This window comes from Prinia subflava, chromosome 9 (genome assembly GCF_021018805.1).
Source record: "Prinia subflava isolate CZ2003 ecotype Zambia chromosome 9, Cam_Psub_1.2, whole genome shotgun sequence".
Lineage (NCBI taxonomy): Eukaryota > Metazoa > Chordata > Aves > Passeriformes > Cisticolidae > Prinia > Prinia subflava.
Window position 1 is genome coordinate 32,449,230 of NC_086255.1, and position 27,352 is coordinate 32,476,581.

General features: G+C 55.6%; 1 protein-coding gene across 1 annotated transcript in view; it reads right to left on the minus strand.

Moving 5' to 3' along the window:
• The window catches only part of LOC134554993 (C-type lectin domain family 2 member D-like), a 34,711-nt gene continuing 7,359 nt past the window's right edge, over nt 1-27,352 (minus strand). Inside the window, exons 4-6 of the mRNA XM_063406238.1 lie at nt 5,609-5,787; nt 5,308-5,408; nt 1-5,218 (exon numbers count right to left, since the gene is read on the minus strand). Of these exons, the coding sequence (XP_063262308.1) occupies nt 5,104-5,218; nt 5,308-5,408; nt 5,609-5,787 (395 nt within the window). The 3' untranslated portion in view covers nt 1-5,103. The remainder of the gene's footprint in view (nt 5,219-5,307; nt 5,409-5,608; nt 5,788-27,352) is intronic.

Consider the following 27,352-nt stretch of genomic DNA (forward strand, 5'->3'; position numbering starts at 1 on the left):
TAATAATTTTAATTGTAATTAATATAATTAAGAAAATCATACATCCAGATTAAATGCATTTCATTCTCCATAAAAGTAATTTAGGACACATCCAAGTTAAATGCATTTCATTCTCAATAAAAGTAATTTAACAATGTATATATATGTTCAAAATACACAAAGCAAAAACTTACGGCCGGGGTACCGCACAGGGCCGAGTCTCCTGTAGCATGTCCCATCTAAATTTAGTTCTACCTTTATTTTTATAGTTTTACTAACACCCTTATCTCCTCCCCTCTTTGATTGTTTCCTCCCAATTTCGATTCTTAAAGTTTGCGTCACTTCCTTCATCGCTCATGCTCCAGTTGTTTTTGAGGGTCTTCGACTCCTTGCGGTGGTCGCAGGTGATGAAGGCTACTCCTCTTCCTTGTATGTCCCTTGTATGACCTTGCTAGTCATATGTGTGTGCCTAAATAGTTAAGTACCATTATAACAAAAAAAAGAAATTAACATCTGGACATTTGGGCTTATCTCAATGTTCCTGGACTCTTGTCAATCCCCTTTTAAGCATCTTCAAAGACACTTCCCTCTAACTGTCCTTGGTCTCATGTCCTGTTCTCATAGTATTTTGCCAAGAAAAATTTCTAACACTATGCCTTTATCTATAGTTAGTTTCACTAGTGTTTCTAATATTGATTATGTATACACTTACAATTTTATCTAACCTATTGATATTTAGTAATATTAAGTGTATATTGTTACAATATAGCACAAACTATGCTCATTCATACAAAGAGAAGGAGAAATCTGACAGGAATATTCTTCATCCTTCTGCCCAGGCTTTGTCAAACACTGCAGCTCCTGCACTTCAGGAAAGAACAAGTGGCTCATCAGAAGTGACTTTTCTGTCCGTGAGCATGTTATTATGGATTAGTCTCTCACTGGAAAACAGTCTTCATACCCAACTGCTCTTTGCATCACCCAAAGAGTTTGGAGGCTGCAGCCTAGCGAGCTCCTGAGTTGTCTCTTCCTTGTCAATCTTATCAGTCCCTTGTTTAATTGTAAATATATAAATAAAATGCAGTGAGCATTGGCCCAGGGTCTCAGGACTTGCATATCCCTCCCAAAGAAAGAAAATGTCTGTTTGTAAAACGACAGACTTGAAAACTTCAAGTTATTTACCTCTATTTTTAAAAGAAAAGAGGAAGAGTCAAATATCAATTCCTGTACCAGTGCTGCTCCAGTCTGTTGCGTCGTTAAAACCGAAGATCACGACAAAGACTCTCTAACTAGTTCAAGTTAGACAGTCGTACATTTATGCACCAGAGGGCGGCACGGAGTCGTCTCCAAAAGACGTGACCAACCCAGACAAGGTGCTTTGCCCTCCATTTATTTCCCGAGATCTTACATACAATGCATATGCATAACCCCAGCACCTCCCATCCCTGTTCCGTATTAAAATGAGGCTATTAGTCCTTCACGCATGCAAATTCTTCTCTTAAATTGGGTTTGTGGTGTGGAATTGGGTCAGTGATCTGCAAGGATGAAGTCAGGAGAGTCTTCCTCAGGTCTCTGTGACCCTCTGGCAGGATCCAAGGTCCCCTGCTTTGTGACTGATCGATGGAAACTGCAGGTGCTGCCATTGCTCTGCTGGTTTCAATCTGCTCTTAGAACCGTTCTCTTACTCCACTCCCTTCTAGAAACAAGCTCATAATGGCAAACAACAAAACCATTAGTTCTAGCTTAAGCAGCTAATAATCATTAACCTGTCATTTGCTTATCTAATTTACATCCTGACCAGTATGATTTGCTTGTAAACCTTGGCTAAAATCTTAAATCTTAAAAATTATGATTCACTCTTTCTGTTCTCTCCTTTCACTTGTAGCACCTCTAAGAATACTTAAAAAAAAAAAAAAATTAATCAAAGAACATTGACTTTATGCTTCTCCTTCAGCTATCTGGCTGCAGGCCCGTGGCATTCCACTGCCTGACTTCCACTAAGGGAGCTCATCTCCTCCGCAGTTACAGCCACATCCCAAAGCACTGAGCACCAGCTTTGACCTTTTTTAAAATGGAACTGTAAGAAAAGCTGCTGGGGAGGGCCATGCTCCAGGCACATCCCTGGGATTTCATCTGTGCAGCTCTCGAAGCTCAACTCCTCTCTTTGCCTCTGGGTGCTGGGTTTGGCTCATGCATTTCTTGAGGGGATGGCCATGCACTGATCCCAGCATGTACTGACCATCAGATAAACAGCTTCTGGCAGGGTGGATCTGCCATAAATGGACATTTCCCAAAGGAATTCCAGTGCCTGAATTTCACTGGAATGGCTTTTCAATGGCTTTGAAAGGACCCTGGTTTAACACCCTCCATTTCTAAACAACCCCTGTACAAGGCTCCTTCACTCCCTGCCATTGATATTCTCTGACCCTTGGGGAAAGGCTCGGAGCGTGGATATTCCCATGCAGAGCTGCCGCTGGAATGCCAGCTGTGTCAGGAACCGGCAGAGCTTCCACGGAAGCTCAGCAGCATCGGGACAAGGACAGGTTCATATTTCAAAGATTTTGCTCTTTCGAACCCTCACCCCCAGCCCCACCCATGTCCCTGGGCTCACTTGACAGAGGTGCCTGGAATTCAGCTGATTTCACCCCTCGAGCTCGGGCTCCCTTTGAGATTTCAAAGCAGGAGCAGGCGGTGGCCAGAGGTGCTCCCCGCCCCTGCTGAGGCAGCTCCTGTGCCCACAGGAGGACAGCTCTCCCTGCAGAAGCTCAGCTCCTTTCACAGCCTCCGCAGTGGCCTCTGCAAGTTCTTTTCCCTCAGCAAAGGGATGCACATCCCTGCCTTCAGCACACCTCCAGGGGGACCCACCTGCAAAAGCTTCCCATCACTTCTGCACTTCCAGCGGGCTCCCTGAAAAACTCCAAACTTCACCCAAACAAACTTCATCCCACCTGAACCTTTGATTTTCAGGCCTCTCCAAGGGCTATTGCTCGGGATTTTATTTCTGTGAGGGAAGATGGCCTTGGCTTTTCTGCTGCTGATGGATGATGCCCTCAGGCTGGAAGGGAGGGGATTTGGGGTGGCCAGGACACACGTGGCAGCTGTGGGGGAGCTGTGGGAGGTGGGAAGCGGGAATTGCTGTCTGAGCCCCTCTGCAAACAGCCCGAGCTGCCATGGCCAGGCAGTGCCAGCTGTTCCTTGGGCTGCTTTTGGGCTGGTGGTGGCCTCTGTCCGGGCTGAAGCATCTCCAGGTGCCTGCTGAGAGCAGCCCTGGCCCAGGAGCTGCGGGCAGCCCTTCAGCCGTGTCTGTGCCAGCGCTGTCTGAGCCCCCAGTGCCCGTCCCTGGGACGTGTGCCTGGCACACTGCGTGCCACGGGCAGGACACTGCAGCCACAGCTCCTCCCTGCACGGCCCAAGGACAAGAGGGGCTGGTGGCCTTGTGGGGCCTTCTGGCCCCCTCCCAGCCCACCTTCCCAGCCAGCTGGGACACACAGAAACACCAGGGAACACTGCTGGCACTGAGCAGGAGACACCGAGGCCTCTGGGCCACAAAAGCAGCCCCAGCCTCAGCAGCCACCATCATTTTGGCCTGGCAACGCTCACCTGCAGGAAATGCTCCCTGCCACCCTCCAGAGGAACTTTGGCCATGGAGCAAGGGAACCCTCAGGGCCTGTCTGGCTCATTTCTCCCTGCAAAGGGACACTGTGAGAGTCAATTTACAGCTGCTGGGTAAATCCTGGAAAGGGCAGGTGTTGCATGGCAAAGCAGCAGTGACCATCGTGTCCAGAGATACAGGCACCAGCAGGAAACTGAGGAGACAAGTCTCTCTTTGGTTAAGCACGAGGATCCATTTTTATTTCCCCCCTGGACCAGGGAGGGTGAGGAAGGTGTTGGGGGAAGAACAGACGGGGGAATGGAAAGGGCAGAAAAACGGAGAAATCACAGGGGCCACGTTGTGTGGTTTTCTAGGGTGTTGAAGGGGAAGAGTTTTAGGGTTTGGGTCAAAGGAGGGGTTAACACAAGGAGAGTAAGAGAGGATTTCATCCTCCTAGAAAAGGGGGATTCCACATCGACAGAAGAGGAATTTTTTCAAACTCAGATAACCTCTTCCAGAAATCTGAAAATATTAAGAAATCTCAAAATTAAAAAACTAACCTGAATAGCTAAATACAAGGAAAAAATCCTTGAGTGACCTGTGTACCACAGGCACATAAACAAACAACACACATGAGAGGAAGAGGTCTAGAGGCTTATCATATAACCCTATCATATACGTGAATTCACAGGATATAATCAATATAATATTAACAAATATCTTAAAAAGCTGAGATAACACTTAAAAATAATACCTGAGAGTTATAATATAGAATTATCAATAATTCTTATGTTATCTGCAAAATTTTTAACGCAGGCTGCTTATTTGTTTTTCTTTTCATTTTTGTTCTATTACAAACAGGCATTTAAAGCTCCAATTCTATTCACTGGAGATGCCTTAAGAAGAAAACTTTTGAGGGAGGGTGGGAGGGAAAATCCCAAACAAAACCCAAACCATCCCTCTGAAAAGAAAAGCTTCCTCCCGCCGCAGCGGCCGCTGCTCGGCCCTGCCGTGTCTGCAGCAGCGGCTGCAGGGCCCCAGGGCCGCCCCGCACGGCCACAGCTCCGCGGGGCTGCGGGAGATGGGGCAAACCAGGCCCCATTTCCCGGTAAAAAAGCTCCACCTGAAATTCCAAACAAGCACCTCCCACAGCCTCACAAGCTGTCCCGAGGCTGCTCTGCCGAGTTTGGCGCGGGAGGGGAAAGAAAAGTGGCGGAGTGGGGCGGGGGAGGGAAAGGAGAGGCAGCGCCTGTGCCCCACCTCTGCTGCCACCGCACACGGGGGGAACCAGCGCCCGCAGCGCCGCGGGAGCGCACAGACAGCGGGGGAAATGCAAGGATTGTTTTGGTTTCCTCCATAAGATTTTCCCAGCCCAGAATGAGAAAGTTGCTCGCCTGTCTTTTACACAGAGCCTGGCAGAGCCTGAAACCTAAACTCACACAAATGGTCAGCATCCATAGCCAGTCCTGTGCTGGGCTAAGAGGTGAAGCTGGGACTGGCCAGCGTGGAGAAGGTCCTTTCTGCAGCCCCTGTCACAGGGGAGCTTGGGCCTTGCTGCACAGGTACGGCCGCTCATTGGAGCAGCCCTCACTCCGGAATTTATTGTCAGCCAGGTACACACACTCAGAATCGCCAAGGACAGGAACCCTGCAAGGAGGAGCAGAGACAGCGCTGGTTGCCAGGGGACACCTTGTGGCCCTGTCCCCCCATGCCCTGCCCGGCTCCCCGGCACTCACCAGGAGCTGAAGTTGCTGCCGTCCCCCCAGTGCAGGCGCTGGCCCCGTCTGCGCAGCCCGAGCCAGTAATCGACGTTCCCGCGGAGGCGGAAGAGCAAACCCTGCCCAGGAGAGAGGAGTGGGAGCTGCCCCGGCCCCTCGGGGGGACACGTGCCCGGGGCTCCCCCGGCACGCCAGGGCTCCTTCCCTGCAGGGCCCCGGCACAGGCCTGCACCCCCAGCCCTACCAGCACCCAGCCCGGCCCAGGAGCACCCCCAGGCTCCCCTCACACACCCCACAGCAGCCACAGCCCCTCACTCACCACGTCCTCATCCTTGACAATGGCCAGGGAGGCCCCCAGCTCGGAGCACCGTTCCTGACCCTGCTCCCAGGTGCTGGAATCCCTGGAGAAGTAGTAGCAGATCCCATTGTAGCCAACCCAGCCAGAGGGACAGGCCAGAACCAAGAGCGGAGTCGCAGGTGTGACTGGAAGCTGTGGGGCTGCAGGGGGAAGAGGAGAAGCTCTGAGGATTCCCCTGTGCAGGGAGCAGGGAGCCCGCTCTGCCCCGAGGGGCTGGGCCCAGCCTGCTGCCCCTCCCTTACCTGACTGCACAGCCAAGGCCACCGCCAAAGCCGGCACCAGGAACACGAGCACAACCAGCACCAACACAGGCACGGGATGGGACCTGAACCATTTGCCTGGACCAGGAAAGAGCTGCTGGCTGCCACAACCAGAGCCGGCCCTGCAATGTGCTCAGCCAATGGCCAGGGAGCACAGGAGGGAGCCCTCAGCCAGTGTGCAACACACTCAGCTGGCAGCCAGGGAGCCAAGAGCCGGGACACAGGGGCAGGGACACAGGGGTGGGGACAGCCAGGGACACAGGGGTGGGGACAGGCTGCAGCAGGAGAAGTGCACAGCCTTGGGGGCAGCTGGGGCTGTTGGTTCCAGCCACTGATGGGCAGGAGCAGAGCACAAGGAGTCTTGCAGACACCAGGAAACAGCCCCACACCTGCCAATCCTGTCCTTGGGAGGTGACACTGTCCCCTCTCTAGTGGCCACAGGGTTGGCCCTGCACTCACCCAGGAATCTTCTGAGGATCCTTCTCTTTGTATTGCCGGGTGCTGATGTGGCCTTGGGACCCAGGGGTTCCCTCACACTCCCACCACTGCTGCACAATCCATTCTCCACAGCTTCACTCCCTGCAGACTCATAAGTGGCATCCCCCTGCTTATGACAAGAGGCTTCTTGCACTCCAGGCAAGTGTGGAACCCTAGCTGCTGGTCCCTCCTGGAGATGCAGGAACTCCTTCACAGCTCCATGAATGGAGCAGAATTCACTCTCCTCTAGCTCACAGCCAGAATCTGTCTCCTGGGAACAAACATCCCCTTGCTCCCACCGCCTCAGGAGTACTGAAAAAACCTTTCGGAGATGAGCCTCGGGAATAGCTTCACACCCACGTGGATGCGTCACTGAATGGGACATGATGAGACTGTCCCTCGCATTCCTTGCGAGACGGAGAGAAGATCGGTCCTATCGCGAAAACAAAGCGCTATGAAAAACGCCCCAAGCCGGAGAAGCTGTTGAAAAACCGCAACCCCGGGGAAGCGGCCTCTGGGAGTCTGAACAGTGAATTATGTCACAGAGCCTTGGGGTGGGCTGTGCAAACCGCTGTGCCCCTTTGCTCCTTCCTCTCGGCAAGCAACAGAACAGAGCAGGAAATGCTTGAGGACTGAAAAAAGGCCAGGTACCGTCTGAGGTGCCCGGGAGCTGAGGCACAGACGGAGCTCCCCTGAACGGCACCGATCGGGGTTCCCGGGAGTGGATGAAGTGACAGACCCGGGCAAGGAGGAGAGCGCGGGCAGCCGCTCCCTCCGCGATCTCAGCCCCGGGGGGACACGGGGGAACCCGGCACAAGGAACTCACCAGACCCCTCACAGCTCACCGCGGTCCCGTCCGTCTGTCCGTCCGTTCGCCCGCCAGAAGCTCTGAGCTGGGGCACAAAGGACTGTGAGAAGCACGGCCGTGTTCAGGAAACGAGGCTGTTTCGGTTTCGGCCGCTGCAGTTTCAATGCCGATGTGGGGGAGGGGCGGATTTTGGTGTTTTGTTGGTGATTTTAGGTTTTGTTTGATGTTCAATAAATTGGTGGAAAGCAGCGAGGGGCGGGGTTGGTCCGCGGTCTGGTTGCCGTTTTACGCAATAGCAGCTCCAGGGCCGGCACCGATTGCGGTGCCCCGGGAGCAGCGGAACCGACGGAGCCTCACCCTGCGGCACCGATTGGAGTGCTCCGAGAGCTGAGGCACTGACCGAGACCCGCCCGCCGCAGCGATCGGGATGCCCCGGGGGCTCAGGCACGGACGGAGCAGCTTGGAGGGACCGATCGGGGCGCCCGGGGAGGTGGGGCAGCAACGGAGCCCCCCCTGTACAGGAACGATCAAATAAACCCCCCCAGTCGTGTATCTTATTCCTGTAACTGGTGAGTGATGTCTGCCTGTCCTTTTCCCGATCCTCGAGCCTTTCCTGATGTGTTCTGTTCCCTGCCCAGGAGGAGGAGCAGAGGGACAGAGCGGTTCTGCTGGCACCGGGCACCTGGCCATGCCCAGCCCAGCCCAAGAATCCCTGCCAGAATTCACTGCAGCATTTCCCGGCCCCACGGCGGCTCCGGCTCCGCGGGCAGGCGGCTCCAGGAGTTGCAAGTGGGCAAAACGGGGCCGAGGGAGAGGAGACAGGTGGTGCCCGTGGGTGAAATGTCTTTGCTGCGAGCTGGCAGGGAGAGGAGGAGGGAGCAAGTGGTGCAAAGGAAAGGGGAGAGAAAGAGGGACAAGGCTGGAGCGGTGGAAGGCGGCGGGGATGGCCATGGGGCAGGCGGGCATTTTGCTTTAGAGCTCTATGGGTGGAAAAGAAGAACTGTAAAACCCATTGGGGAAAAGAGGGGAAGAAACAGGAGGTGGTGGAAATCGCCGACATTTGGGTTTCATTTGATCTAACTGAACTGAAAAGGCCCCGGGAGGGGGCAGGGCCGCGGCCACGTCTGTCCCGGTAAATCAGCGCTAAAACAAAGCCCCCGACCCAGGAGAAGCCGGTGACAAACACGGGGTGACACAGAACGGGCTCTGGGACCGCCCCCGCCCGCTCCCCGGCCCAGGGCCAAGCCCCGCCCCTCGCTGCTTTCCCGCGCGCTGATTGGACAGAGCGGCCCAAGGACGCCCCGCCCCCAGAGCGGCTCCAGCCCCGCAGCGGCGCGGGGGGCTCAGGGCGGGAGCGGAGCGGCGGCGGAGCTCGGAGATTGCTCCGGCACAGGGGGACCCGCGCCCGGTGTGCCCCGGCTCGGGGCTCGCTGCGGACACAGGGGCCGCGGTGCCGGGTTCCCTCTGTGTGCCCCCTGCTCTGAGATGGCGGAGGCAGCGGCTGCCCGCGTCAAACAATCACAATTTCACACAAACCCTGGGTTTCAAGACACCTCCAAGATCATCGAGTCCAACCCCACCCTAACACCTCAATTAAAACATGGCATCGAGTGTCACATTCAGACTTTTTAAAAACACATCCACGGATAGTTACTCCACCACATCCCTAGGCAGACCATTTCAGTATTTTATCACCCTTCCTGTAAAAAACTTTTTCATAATATCCAAGCTAGATTTCCCTAGGCACAGGTTAACACTCTGTCCTCTCATTCTGTCAGTTGCTGCAAGACGATAGAGACCAAACCCCACCTGATACAGCCACCTTTCAGGAAGTCACAGAGAGTGGTGAGGTCACCTCTGAATCTCCTTTTCTCCAGGCTCAACAAGCCCAGCTCCCTCAGTCCTTCCTCACAGGCCTCGTGTTCCAAGCCCCTCCCCAGTCTCCTTGCCCTCCTCTGCAAACCCTCAGGCCTCTCAAGGTCCTTCCTAAACTCAGGGGCCCCGAGCAGCCCTCAAGCTGTGGCCTCCCCAGTGCCCACGACAGGGCCAGAATGACCTCCCTGCTCCTGCTGGCCACACCATTCCTGATGCAGGCCAGGAGCCCTTGGCCTTCTTGGCCACCAGGGCACACCAGAGCACACTGCTGCCTCGTGTTCAGCTGCTGCCACCAGCACCCCCAGGGCCCTTTCTGCAGGGGCACTGCCCAGCCACACCGTCCCCAGCCTAGAGCACTGCAGGGGGTTCTGGTGGCCAAAATGCAGCACTGGGCACTTGCACTTATTCAGCTTCATCCTCTGGGACTCTGCCCATCCATCCAACCATTCCAGGTCTCTCTGCAGAGCCTCCCTACATTCCAACAGATCCACCCACGCTCCCAGCTTAGTGTCATCTGCAAATTTACTGATGAAAGACTCAGTCCCCTCATCCATGTCACCAATGAAAACAGTGACCAGAGCTGGCCCCAGCACAGAGCCCTGAGGAACAGCCCTGGTGCCTGGCTGCCAGCTGCATGCAGCACATTCAGCACCACGCTCTGGGCCCGGCCATGCAGGCAGTTCTGAACCCAGCACAGAGCGCTCCTGTCCCAGCCGTGGGCTGCCAGCTTTTCCAGGAGTGTGCTGGGGGAGACAGTGTCCAAGGCCTTGCTGAAGTGCAAACAGACAACATGCACAGCCTTGCCTGCATCCACCAGGCGGCTCAGCTGGGCATAAAAGGAGACCAGGCTGGTCCAACACCACCCAGCCCTCCTAAAGCCGTGCTGGCTGGCTCTGAGAGCCTGGCGATGATGTGGGTGCTGCGTGATGGCATCGGCATCAACTGCTGCATGACCTGACCCGGTACTGAGGTCAGGTTAAGTGGCCTATAATTACCAGGATCCTCCTTCTCACCCTGTTTGTGAATGGGTGCCACACTGGCCAGCTTCCAGTCATCTGGAACCTCACCAGTCAGCCAGGACTGTTGGTAAATAACAGAGAGCAATTTCTCAGGCCCATCTGCCACCTCCCTCATCACCCTGGGGTGGATCCCATCTGGGCCCAGAGATTTACGGATATCCAAGTAGCTCAGCAGTTCTCTGGCTGCCTCTTCCTGGATAACAGGGGGACCATTCTGCTCCCTGACACCATCCACCAACCCTAGAGGACAGGTGAGCTGAGGACAAGCCAGGTTCCCACTAAAGACTGAGGCAAAGAAGCTGTGAAGCACCTCTGCCTTCTCCTCATCTGCTGTTACTAAGTTCCCATCTACTAAAGAACAAAGGGTGGTCTCAGCTTTACTTCTACCATTAATATATTTGGAAAAACAATTTTTATTATCCTTTACAAAAGTTGCCAAATTAAATTTAAACTGAGCTTTGGCCTCCCTAATTGTTTTCCTACATACCCTAACGGCCCCCCAAAGTATTACCTGTAACTCAAGAGCACTGAAGAAGGAGCCAGGCTAAGAGTTACAGGAATCAGGGAGAGTTGAAAGGGCTGAAGAAAGCCTGGGAAGTAGGCAGGTGAAGAGTTTTAGAATTTAGGGCATGTTGCGATGGCTCAAAACGAGGTGAGAAGGATCCAAGTTGAGAAGTTACAGGAATTACGGTGGGTAGAGTTACACATTTTAGGGTGTGTTGCAAGGACTCAAAAAAACACAGAATGACAGAGTGACTAGGTTGGAAGAGTCCAAGATCATTGAGTCCAACCCATGCCCTAACACCTTAACTAGACTATGGCACCGAGTGGCACATCCAATCTTTTTTAAATACTTCCAGGTATGGTGACTCCACCAACTCCCCGGGCAGACCATTCCTGTCCTTCATTATTCTTCCGAGAAAAAACTTTTCCCTCATATCCAATCTGTATTTCCCATGGCACAGTTTGAGACCGTGTCCTCTCTTCTGTCAGCTGCTGCCTGGAGAAAGGGACCAACCCCCACCCAATACAACCATATTCAGGAGCTTGTAGAGGGATTGTCCCCGCAGGATTCCCTGTCCCGGCGGGTCGGAGCCCGGGGACAGCGAGCGCGGCACAGCCGCTTTTGGTCCCTGCATGAGAACACGAAGCGGGTCCTGGCACAAAAGGCAGCGCCAAGAAGCCTCGGCCCCGCAGCAGGCACCATGCGGCGCTTTCTGCCTCCGCTCGGCGCCTGCAGAGCTTTGGGCTCTGAGGCGCGTTCAGGTTCCTCCCGGGGCAGCCCTGAGCCGGCCAGGGACACCTCCCGCCCGAGCAGCGGCGCCGAGCCCGGGGCTGCAGGGCCGGGAAGTGTCCCGGGCACGGAGCAGCCCCTGTGTCCCAGCGAGAGCAGCCGGGATGAGCCATCGCTGCTGCGGCACCGCCTCGTCCCCAGCGAGCCGGGCAAGGAGGAGAGCGCGGGCAGCCGCTCCCTCCGCCATCTCAGCGCCCGGGGGACCCGGGGGAACCCGGCACAAGGAACTCACCAGAGCCGCCCCGTGGCCCTCACCGCAGCCCCTGTGTCCGCAGCGAGCCCCGAGCCGGGGCACACCGGGCGCGGGTCCCCCTGTGCCGGAGCAATCTCCGAGCTCCGCCGCCGCTCCGCTCCCGCCCTGAGCCCCCCGCGCCGCTGCGGGGCTGGAGCCGCTCTGGGGGCGGGGCGTCCTTGGGCCGCTCTGTCCAATCAGCGCGCGGGAAAGCAGCGAGGGGCGGGGCTTGGCCCGAGGCCCTGGGAGCCGGCCAGAAACATTCCAGGGGTTATTCGGTGTCACGTGATGTTTTTCATGGAACTGCCCACTGTGTGATTTTTTGTTTCAGCTCTGATTTACTGGAAAAGCAGCGGCTGCGGCCCTGCTTTCTGTTTCAGTTCAGGCAGATCAAATTAAAACCATGTGATAAACGCCAATCACTCGTTTTTTGAAATTTATGACATTTAATAAAGAATAAAAATTGGTTACAAAAAAATTAATACAATAATAAAAGTTCAAAAAGTTTTCAGAGACAGGACAAATAATGAGACAATAAGAGCAAAGAAGGTAGCCTGGGCGTACCGTCCCCTCTCCTCTCCAGACAAAGGCTCGCAAGGAGAAGGGCCCCGTTAGGGAGAAACCTCTCTATTTTTGAGGACAAACTTTAATGATTATGCATACTTTATCTAAGAAAAACCTGTTTGCCAAGAGCCTTCTGCTAAACCCCTGGCGTACTGGAGTCTGGTTAACCAGGTGGCTTTTGTGGATTCAAGGAGATATGCATCTTTCCCTCTGAAACATCCAGGAGGGGTTTTAGTCTGGCTTGTTGTAATTGTTCTCTCTGTGCAGAAACGTCCGGGTTATCTTCTCTTTTCTCTTGAGCTAAGGAAAATACCTTACACACAATTTTTACTTAGATTCAATGTTAAAAACTACATTTACTATATTATTAAAATGTTAATACTACATAACTTTTCTACCTAGCATATTACATATAGTAAATATCTGCATAGAGCCACACACACACAATATGTCTTTTTCACAACCAAAAGTCGGCGATTTCCACCTGCTGTTTCTTCCCTTCCTTTCCGCAATAGGTTTGACAGTTCTTCCTTTCCTCCCACAGGAACTCGAGCCGCCAGGGTGCTGCCCACCGGCGGGACCTTTGAAGTTGAGGCAGGTCGAATGAATCAAAATTATCAGCGATTTCTACCACATGTCATTCCTCTCCTTTTTTCTTGGATGGATTTGACAGTTCTTCTTTTCACCCCACAATGTTGAAAAGCAAAATGCCTGCCCTCCCCATGGTCATCCCCACCACCTTTGACTGCTCCAGCCTTGTCCCTCTTTCTCTCCCCTTTCCTTTGCACCACTTGCTCCCTCCTCCTCTCCCTGCCAGCTCGCAGCAAAGACATTTCACTCCCTGGCACCCCCTGCCTCCTCTCCCTCGGCCCCGTTTTGCCCACTTGCAACTCCTGGAGCCGCTGAGACCCACTGCATTCCTGGCAGGGAATTATTGGCAGGGCTGAGGAGCACCCGGGAAGGAGCATTGACTGAGAGCCCTGGAATTCAGGGAGTTTTGGGAGGGTGTGTGAGTCACAGCTATGAGTGAGCCAGGCAGGGGAGGGACCATGTTAGACTCGTTAATGAATAGAGCTGGGCTGGTGGGAGATGTGCTGGCTGGAGGCCTCCTGGGGCTCAGTGATCATGTAATTATAGTGTTCTCGATATTTGGTGATATCAGGGGGAATATCAATAAGAATTTGACATTGGACTGTCGAAGGGCAGAGTTTGATCCATTTAGGAGACTTATTCAGAGAGTTCCTTGGGAAGCTGCCCTTGGAAACAAAGGAGTGCAGGAAAGGTGGGCATGGTTCAAAGCAGAGATCTTGAGGGCACAGGAACAGACTGTCCCTGTGTGCCGAAAGGTGAATCAGCACGGGAAACCTGGATGTTGTCCATCCGGCCTGGATGGACAACGGGGTTTTGAAGGAATTTAAGAATCAAAGGAGGACGTATCATCTTTGGAAGGAGGGTCAGGCTTCTCAGCAAGTACTGAAGGGGGTTGCTAGGGCATGTAGGAATAAAACTCGGGAGGCCAAAGATCAGTTTGAGATTAATTTGGCAACTTTTGTAAAGGACCATACAAAATGGTTTTACAAATATATTAATGGTGAAAGGAAGGGTAAGACCAGCTTGTGTTCTCTTTTGGATGTGGGAGGAAACTTAGTGCAGTTGAGGAGAAGGCAGAGGTGCTTAACACTTTCTTTGCATCAGTCTTTAGTGGGAACCTGGCTTGTCCTCAGCTCAGCTGTCCTCCTCTGGTGGGAGATGGTGTCAGGGAGCAGAATGGTCCCCCTGTTCTCCAGGAGGAGGCAGTCAGGGAACTGCTGAGCTGCTTGGATATCCGTAAATCTCTGGGCCCAGATGGGATCCACCCCAGGGTGATGAGGGAGGTGGCAGATGGGCCTGAGAAATTGCTCTCTGTTATTTACCAACAGTCCTGGCTGACTGGTGAGGTTCCAGATGACTGGAAGCTGGCCAATGTAAGCTAGCATATTCACAGGAAGGGTGGGAAGGAGGATCCTGGTAATTATAGGCCAGTTAACCAGACCTCAGTACCCAGTCAGGTCATGCAGCAGCTGATGCTGGTGCCAGCACACAGCACTCACAGCATGGCCAGGCTAGCAGAGCCAGCCAGCACGGCTTTAGGAGGGCTGGGTGGTGTTGGACCAGCCTGGTCTCCTTTTATGCCTAGCTGAGCCGCCTGGTGGATGCAGGCAAGGCTGTGCATGTTGTCTGTTTGCACTTCAGCAAGGCCTTGGACACTGTCTCCCCCAGCACACTCCTGGAAAAGCTGGCAGCCCACGGCTGGGACAGGAGCGCTCTGTGCTGGGTTCAGAACTGCCTGCATGGCCGGGCCCAGAGCGTGGTGCTGAAGGTGCTGCATGCAGCTGGCAGCCAGGCACCAGGGCTGTTCCTCAGGGCTCTGTGCTGGGGCCAGCTCTGGTCACTGTTTTCATTGGTGACATGGATGAGGGGACTGAGTCTTCCACCAGTAAATTTGCAGATGACACAAAGCTGGGAGCGTGGGTGGATCTGTTGGAATGTAGGGAGGCTCTGCAGAGAGACCTGGAATGGTTGGATGGATGGGCAGAGTCCCAGAGGATGACGTTGAATAAGTGCAAGTGCCGAGTGCTGCATTTTGGCCACCAGAACCCCCTGCAATGCTCTAGGCTGGGGACGGTGTGGCTGGACAGTGCCTGGGGCAGAGGGGCGATTATCCCCTTCCAGTCTGTACCCCCATCCCAGGACTCCTTTCTCTGGGGCTCAGGGGTTTCAATGGGGGCCGGGTGGAGTTGGGGGCAAGCAGAGGGGCTCAGGTCACTCTGCCACGTGAACAGACAAAATGCCAGACAAACAATTGGCTCCTCCCATCCTGCCCCACCCACCCACCCCCTCTCTCTCCTCCCGAGGACCACCCCATTCCCAAGACCCCCTCCTCTGGAGAGAGCCCTTCCTGACCCCCCCACCCCGGGAGCTCCCTTCTCTAAGGAGGGCGCCCCAAACCCTCAGGGGATACCCCAGAGCGATGTGGGCAAAGCCGGAGCCCCGGCGGTGTCAGGCGCTGTTTGAACTGCAGGGGGACAGCGGCCGAGCGGGGCTGTCCCCGTGTGGGGCTTCCAGGGAGGGCGGGGGGCGCCGGGCTCGGCCCTCTGGGCTTTATTCTCCGGCACCCCGAGCGCCGCGGCTGCGGGGGAAGGAAGGAGAGGGGAGGAGGGAGGATGGGAACGGGGACAGAAGGGGTGGTCGGGGTGGGTGAGTCAAGGACAGAGGGCGGGTGGGGCTGTTGGGGTGTGCAGGGCAGCAGGGAGAGGGCGTGGGGGAGAAGGAAGGGTGGAAGGAAGAACGGTAGGAGAGAGAAGTAGGGGAGGGTTGGGGTGTGTAGGGGGATAGGGAGGGGCGGTGAGGCAGGGAGGGGAGAATGGAGAGACACAGAAGAAGAGAAGTACAGAAGAGAAGAAGTATAAAGAACAAAAAGTGTAGAGGACAAGACGTATAGAAAGAGCGATATAGAGCCCAGCCCGGCCCGGCCACAGCATACCGCTCCTAGCACCCAGGGGCAAATAGCTCTGCGGGGCACTGCCCGGGGATTAAATCTCCTCGGCCCCGCCCCGCGCAGCCGCTCTGGGGCCTCCCGCACCTGTGCAGGTCCCGCCCGTCACACCTGAGCCGGCCCCGTCCCGCCCCGTCCGTAAATCCCGGCGGATCCGCGCCCGCTCCGCCTTCTGCCCTGGATGCTCATCCCGGGGTGCGGCGGCACCGCCGCTCGGAGCGCTGCGCGGAGCCCCGGGCCGGGGGCTGCTCCCGGCGCTGCGCTGAGCCCAAGGCGCTGAGGTGGGGCCGGAACCGGGATCTGGGCCCGGGGATTCGGCTCCTGCTCCTGCCGGTGTCTGCTGCGGCTGCCGGGCAGAGGCGCTTCTCCCCCGGCGGGCGGGCTGTGGGTCCCGGGGCCGCAGGATCGCGGCGGGGCTGGGGCTTGGCCAGAGCCGCTCCGGGACGGGCGCTGGCGCCGAGCCGGGCGCTGCCGCTCCTGCTGCGGCTGCAGCCGCCCGGGGCTGGGCTCCCGCCGGGCTCCGCGCACGGTCCCGCTGCGGCCGCGGGGCTGTGCTGGGGCCGGGCCCGCCAGGCGGGCGGCGCTTCCCGGAGCAGACGCTGGATCGCGGCTGGAAGCGGGCGGGGCCCGGGAATCGCCGCCGGGCCGGGAGGAGCCGCTCCGGGACAGCCGCGGGGCCGAGGCCGGAGCTGCTGCTCCCGCTGCTCCCGGGCCCGCTGTGGGACTGCGGCCCTGCCGGGGCCCGTTCCTGCTCTGCCCGCTCAGCCCACACCTGCCAGCTGACACCTGACGCTCTCCTTCCTCTCCCCCACTTTTTCCACAGCTCGTGCTCTCCAATGGACAAACCTCGAGCTTTGAAAAGCCGCTGAAAACTGTTTCCCCTTTATTTCCAGAGCACAGGAGATGGGTGGTTGTAAAGAGCCAAGAGGATCATCAGGTGAAATGATGAGCAGTGACTGCTCCAGCTGGGCACTGAACACAGAATCTTGCCCTTCTCTGCACCCTGCTCCAGGCACCTGAGCCACCCTCAGGGTCATGAAGCAGGTCCTGACTGTGATGGGAATGACTGCTGCCAGCAAGGGTATTCCTCTACAAATGCAGCTCCTTCTCTTCTGCTGATGCTGCTTTACACAGCAGCCCCTGCAATGGCTGGAGGGCAGAACTGGCTGGCACCTTCCACGACAGCACCAAACTCTTCCCATGACCCTGATTTTCCTGCCCTTTCCAGGATTTACCCAGCAGCTGTAAATTTACTCACACAGTGTCCCTTTGCAGGGAGAAATGAGCCAGACAGGCCCTGAGGGTTCCCTTGCTCCATGGCCAAAGTTCCTCTGGAGGGTGGCAGGGAGCATTTCCTGCAGGTGAGCGTTGCCAGGCCAAAATGATGGTGGCTGCTGAGGCCGGGGCTGCTTTTGCGGCCCAGAGGCCTCGGTGTCTCCTGCTCAGTGCCAGCAGTGTTCCCTGGTGTTTCTGTGTGTCCCAGCTGGCTGGGAAGGCGGGCTGGGAGGGGGCCAGAAGGGCCCACAAGGCCACCAGCCCCTCTTGTCCTTGGGCCGTGCAGGGAGGAGCTGTGGCTGCAGTGTCCTGCCCGTGGCACGCAGTGTGCCAGGCACACGTCCCAGGGACGGGCACTGGGGGCTCAGACAGCGCTGGCACAGACACGGCTGAAGGGCTGCCCGCAGCTCCTGGGCCAGGGCTGCTCTCAGTAGGCACCTGGAGATGCTTCAGCCCGGACAGAGGCCACCACCAGCCCAAAAGCAGCCCAAGGGACAGCTGGCACTGCCTGGCCATGGCAGCTCGGGCTGTTTGCAGAGGGGCTCAGACAGCAATTCCCGCTTCCCACCTCCCAGAGCTCCCCCACAGCTGCCACGTGTGTCCTGGCCACCCCAAACCCCCTCCCTTCCAGCCTGAGGGCATCATCCATCAGCAGCAGAAAAGCCAAGGCCATCTTCCCTCACAGGAATTAAATCCCAAGCAATAGCCCTTGGAGAGGCCTGAAAATCAAAGGTTCAGGTGGGATGAAGTTTTGTTTGGGTGAAGTTTGGAGTTTTTCAGGGAGCCCGCTGGAAGTGCAGAAGTGATGGGAAGCTTTTGCAGGTGGGTCCCCCTGGAGGTGTGCTGAAGGCAGGGATGTGCATCCCTTTGCTGAGGGAAAAGAACTTGCAGAGGCCACTGTGGAGGCTCTGAAAGGAGCTGAGCTTCTGCAGGGAGAGCTGTCCTCCTGTGGGCACAGGAGCTGCCTCAGCAGGGGCGGGGAGCACCTCTGGCCACCGCCTGCTCCTGCTTTGAAATCTCAAAGGGAGCCCGAGCTCGAGGGGTGAAATCAGCTGAATTCCAGGCACCTCTGTCAAGTGAGCCCAGGGACATGGGTGGGGCTGGGGATGAGGGTTTGAAAGAGCAGAATCTTTGAAATATGAACCTGTCCTTGTCCCGATGCTGCTGAGCTTCCGTGGAAGCTCTGCCGGTTCCTGACACAGCTGGCATTCCAGCGGCAGCTCTGCATGGGAATATCCACGCTCCAAGCCTTTCCCCAAGGGTCAGAGAATAACAATGGCAGGGAGGGAAGGAGCCTTGTGCAGGGGTTGTTCAGAAATGGAGTGTGTTAAACCAGGTTCCTTTCAAAGCCATTGAAAAGCCATGACAGTGAAATTCAGGCACTGGAATTCCTTTGGGAAATGTCCATTTAGGGTAGATCCACCCTGCCAGAAGCTGTTTATCTGATGGTCAGTACATGCTGGGATCAGTGCAGGGCCATCCCCTCAAGAAATGCATGAGCCAAACCCAGCACCCAGAGGAAAAGAGAGGAGTTGAGCTTAGAGAGCTGTACAGATGAAATCCCAGGGATGTGCCTGGAGCATGGCCCTCCCCAGCAGCTTTTCTTACAGCTCCATTTTTAAAAAGGTCAAAGCTGGTGCTCAGTACTTTGGGATGTGTCTGGTAACTGGGGAGGGGATGAGCTCCCTTAGAGGAAGTCAGGCAGTGGAGTGCCACGAGCCTGCAGCCAGATTGCTTCTCCTTCAGCTTAAAGTCAGTGTTTTTTGATTGTTTTATTTTTTAAGTATTTTTAGAGGTGCTACAAGTGAAAGGAGACAACAGAAATAGTGAATCATAATTTTTAAGATTTAAGATTTTAGCCAAGGATTAGAAGCAAATCATACTGATCAGGATGTAAATTAGATAAGCAAATGACAGGTTAATGATTATTAGCTGCTTAATCTAGAACTAATGGTTTTGTTGTTTGCCATTATGAGCTTGTTTCTAGAAGGGAGTGGAATAAGAGAACGGTTCTAAGAGCAGATTGAAACCAGCAGAGCAATGGCAGCACCTGCAGTTTCTATCGATCAGTCACAAAGCAGGGGACCTTGGATCCTGCCAGAGGGTCACAGAAACCTGAGGAAGACTCTCCTGACTTCATCCTTGCAGATCACTGACCCAGTTCCACACCACAAACCCAATTCAAGAGGAGAATTTGCATGCGTGAAGGACTAATAGCCTCATTTTAATACGGAACAGGGATGGGAGGTGCTGGGGTTATGCATAAGCATTGTATGTAAGATCTTGGGAAATCAGTGGAGGGCAAAGCACCTTGTGTGGGTTGGTCACGTCTTTTGGAGACGACTCCGTGCCGCCCTCTGGTGCATAAATGTACGACTGTCTAACTTGAACTAGTTAGTCTGTGTCGTGACCTTCGGTTTTAACGACGCAACAGACTGGAGCAGCACTGGCACAGGAATTGATATTTGACTCTTCCTAGTTTCCTTTAAAAAATAGAGGTGAATAACTTGAAGTTTTAAACTCTGTCGTTTGAGAGACACACTTTCCTCTCTTTCTTTGGGAGGGATATGCAAGTCCTGAGACCCTGGGCCAATGCTCACTGCATTTTATTTACATTTTTACAATTAAACAAGGGACTGATAAGATTGACAAGGAAGAGACAACTCAGGAGCTCGCTAGGCAGCAGCCTCCAAACTCTTTGGGTGATGCAAAGAGCAGTAGGGTATGAAGACTGTTTTCCAGTGAGACATGAATCCATAATAACATGCTCATGGACAGAAAAGTCACTTCTGATGAGCCACTTGTTCTTTCCTGAAGTGCAGGAGCTGCAGTGTTTGACAAAGCCTGGGCAGAAGAATGAAGAATATTCCTGTCAGATTTCTCCTTCTCTTTGTATGAATGAGCATAGTTCGTGCTAAATTGTAACAATATACACTTAATATTACTAAATATCAATAGGTTAGATAAAATTGTAAGTGTATACATAATCAATATTAGAAACACTAGTGAAACTAACTATAGATAAAGGCGTAGTGTTAGAAACTTTTTTTTTTTCTTGGCAAAATACTATGAGAACAGGACATGAGACCAAGGACAGTTAGAGGGAAGTGTCTTTGAAGATGCTTAAAAGGGGATTGACAAGAGTCCAGGAACATTGAGACAAGCCCAAATGTCCAGATGTTAATTTCTTTTTCTTGTTATAATGGTACTTAACTATTTAGGCACACACATATAACTAGCAAGGTCATACAAGGGACATACAAGGAAGAGGAGTAGCCTTCATCTCCTGCAACCACCGCAAGGAGTCGAAGACCCTCAAAAACAACTGGAGCATGCACGATGAAGAAAGTGACGCAAACTTTAAGAATCGAAATTGGGAGGAAACAATCAAAGAGGGGAGGAGATAAGGGTGTTAGTAAAACTATAAAAATAAAGGTAGAACTAAATTTAGACGGTACACGCTACAGGAGACTCGGCCCTGTGCGGTACCCCGGCCGTAAGTTTTTGCTTTGAGATATTGTATTTTGAACATATATATACATTGTTAAATTACTTTTATTGAGAATGAAATGCATTTAATATGGATGTATCCTAAATTATATTTATGGAGAATGAAATGCATTTAATATGGATGTATGATTTTCTTAATTATATTAATTACAATTAAAATTATTACTAAATTTCAATTTGGATGATTTGGGACCTTTTCATTTATAACATCTTCTTGTGCCCACAAGAGAAATCCATCCTCTTGGAGGGTTTTGCTCCTCTGTGCCAGTGTGTGGTTTAGAGATAAAACAGCAGCCAGGAGCGTGAATTATTGACCCTGCACTGCCCCTCAGACGGGTGAGGTGTGACTGCTGTGCCAGGCACTGGGGCCAATACAATTCCTGGCAGTGGCACTCGGAGCTTGAACGTTTCGGAGTCAGCGCTGGAGACTCAGCTCCCTCTGTGGCCAAAAGAGCGGGAGACACCTTCGTGCAGGAGGTGTCTGCAGGGAATGCTCTGCCCGAGCCGGCTTTTCTCTCCTGCCAGCTGAAGTCTTGCCTCTTCACGGCCAGAGCACGCAGTGCCCCCGGGTTTTGCCGCTGAGAGCACTGGAGGAGATCCCGGGAACACTGGGAGGGAACTGGGAGCACAGAGAATCCCGTGAGGGAGCTGGGAGGGACAGTGGGAGCAGCGGGAGTGAACAAGAAGGAGCACGGGGAGGGATTTTAGGAGCCCTGGAAAGGAATAGTGCTCCCAGTTCCTTCCCGGAGCTCTCAGCATTCCTGCCGGTGCTTGGCAGTAAGAGGGATACTGGGAGGGAGCTAGGGGGGAACTCCTCCCCACTCTGCAAGGTGCAGCAGCCCCGGTGTGACCAGTGAGGAGGGGGAAGAGCCCCCAGTCCCTCCCCAGTGCCTCCACTAAAGGGGCCTATGAGAAGAGAAGGGATTTTAATTGAGGGGGGGAAATATTTTTCTGACTGTGTTTCCACTGGGGAGGATCCCCCTTCCTGTATGATTTGAAGGGTCTCAGCTGAAGGAAAACACACCTTTTTTACAATTCTGGGTGTCTCATTAGGCGGGTAATAACTGCATTCCATTACTTTCATGTTTAAATGGAAAGAGAATACCTTGATCATGCTCTACAATGGGTTTGAATTGAGGGAAAGAGCCCCATTTTCATCATCTTAAGGTTCAAATTGAGGGCAAACACTGCTGTGCCTGGTTTGAAGGGGCTTCCCTTGAGAGGAACCTCTTCATGGGCCATTAGAACAGTTCCATCGAGGGGGACCCTCCATTTTGCAGGGAGCTTCAGAGACAGCAAGGATGTCCAAAAGCCTCCAGAATGATTTTTCTTGAGGGAAATTATGGAGGAAAGTGCATATCCTCTCATTTTAGGAGGCTTAATTAGGGGAAAATCCTCGACACACTTTTTATACGGGCTTAAATTTGGAGGAGACCCTCCTTATGCATCCTATAGGGATCTAAATCGAGAGGTAACATCCGTTTTCCCCTTGATTTAAGGGTTGGAACATCAAGATACATGAAGGGTAAAGCGGCGCTGCGCTCCGGAGGAGGGGCCGGGCGGGGCATCCGACACCTCCCAAAACCCGCTCCGCCCGCACACCCACATCGGGTTGGAATTGCAGCGGCAGGAGCCAAAGCCGGAGTGTCCGTCCGGGAGCGGCGAGAGGGCAGAGCTCGGAGATTGCTCCAGCACAGGCGGGACCCGCGCTCGGTTCTGCCCCGGCTCGGTGCTCGCTGCGGGCGGATGGGCGTCGGGGAGGGGCAGGGAGCGGCTCTGGTGAGTTCCTTGTGCCGGGTTCCCCCGTGTCATCCCCGATCGGGGCCGCGGGATCGCTGCGTCGCTTCCTCAGCTCTCGGGGCAGCCCGGGCGAGCCGAGGCTTCTTGGCGCTGCCTTCTGTGCCAGGACCCGCTTCGTGTTCCCACGCAGGGACCCAAAGCGGCTGTGCCGCGCTCGCTGTCCCCGGGCTCCGACCCGCCGGGACAGGGAATCGTGCGGGGACAATCCTGAGCAGCCCGGGGCTGCTGCTTCTTGCCCTCGGCAGGCGGACTCTGAGCCACAGCTGTCCTGTGCCCGCCTCCGGCAGCTCGCAGGCGCTGTCCCCGCCTGTCCCGGCACGGAGCTGGGCTGCAGCGGCTGCAGAGCCCCAGGGGCCGCGGCTGCGGGCACCGGAGAGCTCCCGGAGGCCGCGCTTGTCTCCGCAGGTGCTGCCGCAGCGTCCGCGGAGCGGGGCCAGGGCGGCGCGGAGCTGGCAGCGCCTTCCTGAGCCTCGGTGTCCCGCAGGGCCGGCACCAGCAGTGACCTCTCCTCATGTCCCTTGCAGTGTGCCACCAGCGTGGGACTGAAGCTGTTCCTGAGACCGGTCTCCGAAAGGCTTTTTCAGCACTCCTGATGTCTCCGGAGCAAGGGGCTGTTTGTTCCCAGCAGAGAGATGCCGGCTGTGAGGTGGAAGAGAGTGAATTGTGCTCCCATCATGGAGTTGTGAAGGAGCTCCTGCATCTCCAGGAGGCACCAGCAGCTGGGGTTCCACACTTGCCTGGGGTGCAAGAAGCCACTTGTCATGAGCAGGGGGATGCCACTTGTGAGTGTGCAGGGAGTGAAGATGTGGAGAATGAATTGAGCAGCAGTGATGGGAGTGTGAGGGAGCCCCTGGGTCCCCAGGGCACATCAGCAACCAGCAATGTACACAGAAGGATCCTCGGAAGATTCCTGGGTGAGTACAGAGCCTACCCTGTGGCCTGTAGGAAGGGGCCAGTGTCACCTCCCAAGGACAGTTCTGGAAGAGGTCTCTTGCTCTGCTCCTGCCCATCAGTGGCTGGAACCAACAGCCCCAGCTGTCCCCAAGCTTGTGCAGTTCTTCTGCTGCAGCCTGTCCCCACCCCTGTGTCCCTTGCTGTCCCCACCCCTGTGTCCCCACCCCTGTGTCCAGGCTCTTGGCTCCCTGGCTGCCAGCTGAGTGTGTTGCACACTGGCTGAGGGCTCCCTCCTGTGCTCCCTGGCCATTGGCTGAGCACATTGCAGGGCCGGCTCTGGTTGTGGCAGCCAGCAGCTCTTTCCTGCTCCAGGCAAGCGGTTCAGGTGCCGTGCCGTGCCCGTGTTGGTGCTGGTTGTGCTCGTGTTGCTGGTGCTGGCTTTGGCGGTGGCCTTGGCTGTGCAGTCAGGTAAGGGAGGGGCAGCAGGCTGGGCCCAGTCCCTCGGGGCAGAGCGGGCTCCCTGCTCCCTGCACAGGGGAATCCTCAGAGCTTCTCCTCTTGCCCCTGCAGCCCCACAGCTTCCAGGCACACCTGCGACTCCGCTCTTGGTTCAGGCCTGTCCCTCTGGCTGGGTTGGCTACAATGGGCTCTGCTACTACTTCTCCAGGGATTCCAGCACCTGGGAGCAGGGTCAGGAACGGTGCTCCGAGCTCGGGGCCTCCCTGGCCATTGTCCATGATGAGGACCTGGTGAGTGAGGGGCTGTGGGTGGTGTGGGGTGTGTGAGGGGAGCCTGGGGGTGCTCCTGGGCCGGGCTGGGTGCTGGTAGGGCTGGGGGTGCAGGCCTGTGCCGGGGCCGTGCAGGGAAGGAGCCCCGGCGTGCGGGGGGAGCCCCGGGCACGTGTCCCCCCGAGGGGCCGGGGCAGCTCCCACTCCTCTCTCCTGGGCAGGGTTTGCTCTTCCGCCTCCGCGGGAACGTCGATTACTGGCTCGGGCTGCGCAGACGGGGCCAGCGCCTGCACTGGGGGGACGGCAGCAACTTCAGCTCCTGGTGAGTGCCGGGGAGCTGGGCAGGGCCTGGGGGGACATGGCCACAAGGTGTCCCCTGGCAACCAGCGCTGCCTCTGCTCCTCCTTGCAGGGTTCCTGTTCGTGGCGATTCTGAGTGTGTGTACCTGGCTGACAATAAATTCCGGAGTGAGGGCTGCTCCAATGAGCGTCCGTATCTGTGCAGCAAGGCCCAAGCTCCCCTGTGACAGGAGCTGCAGAAAGGACCTTCTCCACGCTGGGCAGTCCCAGCTTCACCTCTCAGCCCGGCACAGGCTGTCCTTGCTCAGCTGCAGCCTGTGCCTTGCCCTCACTCTCAGGCTCACCTCCGTGCCTGTTCCTCGCCACTGCCAAGGCCGGGCTGGGTGTCCAAAGGAAAAGTCTCCGCAATCCCTCCTGGCCCCGCTGCTGCCTGCAGGGAGGGCATTGCCCCCGTGACAGCCCCAGCTCCAAGGGCAGCCACCAGCGCCCCTGCCGGCGGTGCGGGAACTGCAGCCAAGGGGAAAGTGCCTGCGGCCGAGAGCGCCTGGGGCTGGGTTTGGGCTCTGTTTGTTGTTAATGCCGCCCTCGGGGTTGTCTGTCTGCTTTGAGCTACGTTCGAGTAAAGAACTGTTATTCCTCTTCTCATATCTTTGCCTGAGAAACCCCTTCATATCCAAATGAGAATCATTTGGATGGAAGGAATTTCTATTTTCCATTGCAAGGGAGGCTCCTGCCTTCCTTAGCAGACACCTGTCTTTTCAACCAAAACAGCCCCATCCCTCTGTGCCCTGTGTGGGGAGGAAGGAGAGAGGGAATCAAAAATCAAGTGGAGGCCAGGAGGGATATTATGTAGTGGGGAAGGTGCATCTTTAGGATCTGACCAAGTTCTCATTTCCATGCTCTGAATTGTTTGCTAATGAATTAATGAATTTCCCCATCTGGGCCTCCTATGCCCATAATGGGTGAGAGATCTCTTGCTGCTTTTATGGAGACCCACGATTCTTTCCTGCTGTCTTCTGTTCCCAGTCCAGGGGGAGGAGGAGAGGGACGAAGGTTTGGGAGGGCCAGGGACAGAGGGGTGGGGACAGGCTGCAGCAGGAGAACTGCACAGGCTTGGGGGCAGATAGGGCTGTTGGTTGGAGGCACTGAGAGAGGGAAGCAGAGCATAAGGCCTCTTCCAGACATTGGGAAAAAGCCCCACACTTGCCACCCTGGTTCTTGGGAGATGACACTGTCCCCTCTTACAGGCCACACAGTTGGCCCTGCACTCACCCAGGAATCTTCTGAGGATCCTTCTGTGTCCATTGCTGGTTCCTAATGTGGCCTTGGGACCCAGGGGCTCCCTCACACTCCCATCACTGGAGCAGAATTTATTTTTCACATCTCCAGTCCTTACACACTCACAAGTGGCATCCCCCTGCTCATGACAAGTGGCTTCTTGCACCCCAGGCAAATGTGGAACCCCAGCTGCTGGTCCCTCCTGGAGATGCAGGAGCTTCTTCACAACTCCATGATAGGAGCAGGATTGATTCTCCTCCAGCTCACAGCCGGCATCTCTCTGCTGGGAGCAAACAGCCCCTTGCTCCGGAGACATCAGGAGTGCTGAAAAAGCCTTTCGGAGATCGGCCTCGGGAACAGCTTCACACCCATGCTGGTGGCACACTGCAAGGGACATGAGGAGAGGTCACTGCCCGGGGCCGCAGGGCCGGGAAGTTTCCCGGGCACGGAGCAGCCCCTGTGTCCCAGTGAGAGCAGCCGGGATGAGGCATCGCTGCTGCGGCACCGCCTCGTCCCCAGCGAGCCGGGCAAGGAGGAGAGCGCGGGCAGCCGCTCCCTCCGCCATCTCAGTGCCGGGGGGACACGGGGGAACCCGGCACAAGGAATTCACCAGAACCGCCCCCTGCCCCTCACCGCGGCCCCTCGGCCCGCAGCGAGCCCCGAGCCGGGTGTTAGGGTTAGGATTAGGTTCCCACACCCGGGCGCAGGTCCCCCTGTGCCGGAGCAATCTCCGAGCTCCGCCGCCGTCTCGCCGGGCTCCGGGGGCCGCCGCAGCTCAGGTCCGAACCTGAAAGATTCCGAAGATGACGCTGGAGCTGGATCGATGTGGTGGCCGGGTGTGGTTTTCAATTTGGACTAATGAGAGGCGGGAAAGGAGCCTTGGCCCGCGGCGCAGGTTGGCGGGGGAGAATTTCCCAGAAGCCGCCCCTGTTTGTGCTGCATCTTGTCACCAGTTTCTCCGGCGTGTTAGAGCGGGTGTTTCGGGACAGGATCCGCCGCGCCCCTCCCCCCTCCCCGAGGGATTTCAATTTCAGCCAGATCAAGCGAATCTCAATTGTCCGCGATTTCCACCACCTGCTGTTTCTCCCCTCTTTCCCTGGATGGATTTGACGGTTCTTCCTTTCCTCCCACAGAGCTGCAAAGCAAAATGCCCGCCTGCCCCATGGCCACCCCCACCGCCTTCCACCACTCCAGCCTTGTCCCTCTTTCCCTCCCCTTTCCTTTGCACCACTTGCTCCCTCCTCCTCTCCCTGCCAGCTCGCAGCAAAGACATTTCACCCACGGGCACCACCTGCCTCCTCTCCCTCGGCCCCGTTTTGCCCACTTGCAACTCCTGGAGCCGCTGAGAGCCACGGCATTCCCGGTTTATTGGCAGGGCTCAGGAGCACCCGGGAAGGAGCATTGGCTGAGAGCCCCGGAATTCAGGGAGTTTTGGGAGGGTGTTTGAGTCACAGCTATGAGTGAGCCAGGCAGGGGAGGGACCATGTTAGACTCGATAATGAATAGAGCTGGGCTGGTGGGAGGTGTGATGGGTGGAGGCCTCCTGGGCCTCAGAGATCACGTAATCATAGTGTTCTTGATGATTGATGATATCAGGGGGAATATCAATAAGAATTTGACATTGGATTGCCAGAGGGCAGGGTTTGGCCCATTTAGGAGACTTATTCAGAGAGTTCCTTGGGAAGCAGCCCTTGAACACAAAGGAGAGCAGGAAAGGTGGGAATGGTTCAAAGCAGAGATCTTGAGGACACAGGATAGACTGTCCCTGTGTGCCAAAAGATGAGTTACGAGGCAAACGTGCAGCCTGGATGGACAATGGGGTTTTGAAGGAACTTAAGAATCAAAGGAGGACATATC